Raw genomic sequence first — 1,208 nt, 5'->3', positions numbered from 1 at the left:
TACTCGGGAGGCTGAGGCAGGAGAATGGCGTGAACCCGGGAGGCGGAGCTTGCAGTGAGCCGAGATCGTGCCACTGCACTCCAGTCTGGGCGACAGAGCGAGACTCCGTCTCAAAATGAAAAAAAAATATCTCGCATCTGTGCATCGGACTGGGATGTGCAGCCCGGCCAGTGCCGCAGGGTGGGTCTCAGGAGCTACTGGATGCCTTCCGGATGAAAAAAGCCTGGGCATGAGGCAGCAGCTCCCTGCTCCGTGCCCAGGCGCTAGAGAACAGTCGTGTGTCTGCTTTAATTCGCTGTGCGGGGTGGGGGTGGAGGGGTGAGGGGGTATGGGGGCTGTTGGTAAATGGATAGACGAGCTCCCTGCCCTTAAGAGACTTAGAATCCACTTAAGAAGTCAGTGTTCCAGTAAGGCCTGAATGTATTCTTGCAAAATGCAGTGAGGAAAGTACGTAGCACGTGATGGAGGTGTCGGGGTGACCCTGCTAAACAGGCCAGGAGGAGGAAGGGGAGGCCGCCTTCAGGCTGGCATGTGAGGGCTGAGGAAGCACCAGCCGGGAGGAGGAAGACCTGGGGAAGAGCATTCTAGGCAGAGGAATCAGCCTGCTTCCCTCTCTGGGATGGGAAAGAACTGGGCACGCGGGGTGGCTAGTGGCAGATTTGTGCCACTGAGATCTGTGGGCCAGGCCCGGGGGTCAGCAGGCACCAGATCGGGCAGGGTCCTGGGGGAGCCTGTCTCTTACTCTAGGGTCATGGGAGCCATTGTAGGCTTGGAAGCAGGGTGGCACTGATCAGATTTGGGCTTCGTGGAGACTGATCACCTGGCTGGGGGCTGAAGGGGGCAGGACGCAAGACCTGAATAGGGTAGGAGCCCAGGGCAGGAGTGCAGGGAGGCAAGGAACCATTTGGAGGGCAGGGAAAGGAGATCAGGATGGAGGAGGAGATGAGAAACGCTGAGGGGGAGCAGTGCCTTGCGGAGGCGAAAGCAGGCCAGAGGGGACATAGGGGACAGCAGAGAGGGCAGCAAGGGAGACACCTGGGTTTCTGTCTTGAGCACGCAGGTGGCTGGGGTCTGTGTGCTGAGAGACATAGGTGGGGGGCAGAGTTTGGCCTTGGACGTATAGAGGTCACAGTCACCAGTGGGACAAACCAGGGGACGGGTCTGTGGCACCTGGGACCCCGGCCCTGCCGCGCGCTGCCCCCGCCACG

At 60.1% G+C, this 1,208-nt stretch overlaps 1 protein-coding gene across 1 annotated transcript in view; it reads left to right on the top strand.

Moving 5' to 3' along the window:
- The first annotated feature begins 328 nt into the window (after positions 1 to 328).
- Positions 329 to 1,208, top strand: part of TRIM65 (tripartite motif containing 65) — a 5,389-nt gene continuing 4,509 nt past the window's right edge. The window contains exon 1 of the mRNA XM_011965741.1: positions 329 to 341. Within this exon, the coding sequence (XP_011821131.1) occupies positions 329 to 341 (13 nt within the window). The remainder of the gene's footprint in view (positions 342 to 1,208) is intronic.

The sequence above is a fragment of the Mandrillus leucophaeus genome, unplaced genomic scaffold (genome assembly GCF_000951045.1).
Source record: "Mandrillus leucophaeus isolate KB7577 unplaced genomic scaffold, Mleu.le_1.0 Scaffold1, whole genome shotgun sequence".
NCBI lineage: Eukaryota > Metazoa > Chordata > Mammalia > Primates > Cercopithecidae > Mandrillus > Mandrillus leucophaeus.
The sequence above is the reverse complement of the archived record's forward strand: the minus strand, read 5'-3'. Positions and strand labels throughout refer to the sequence as shown.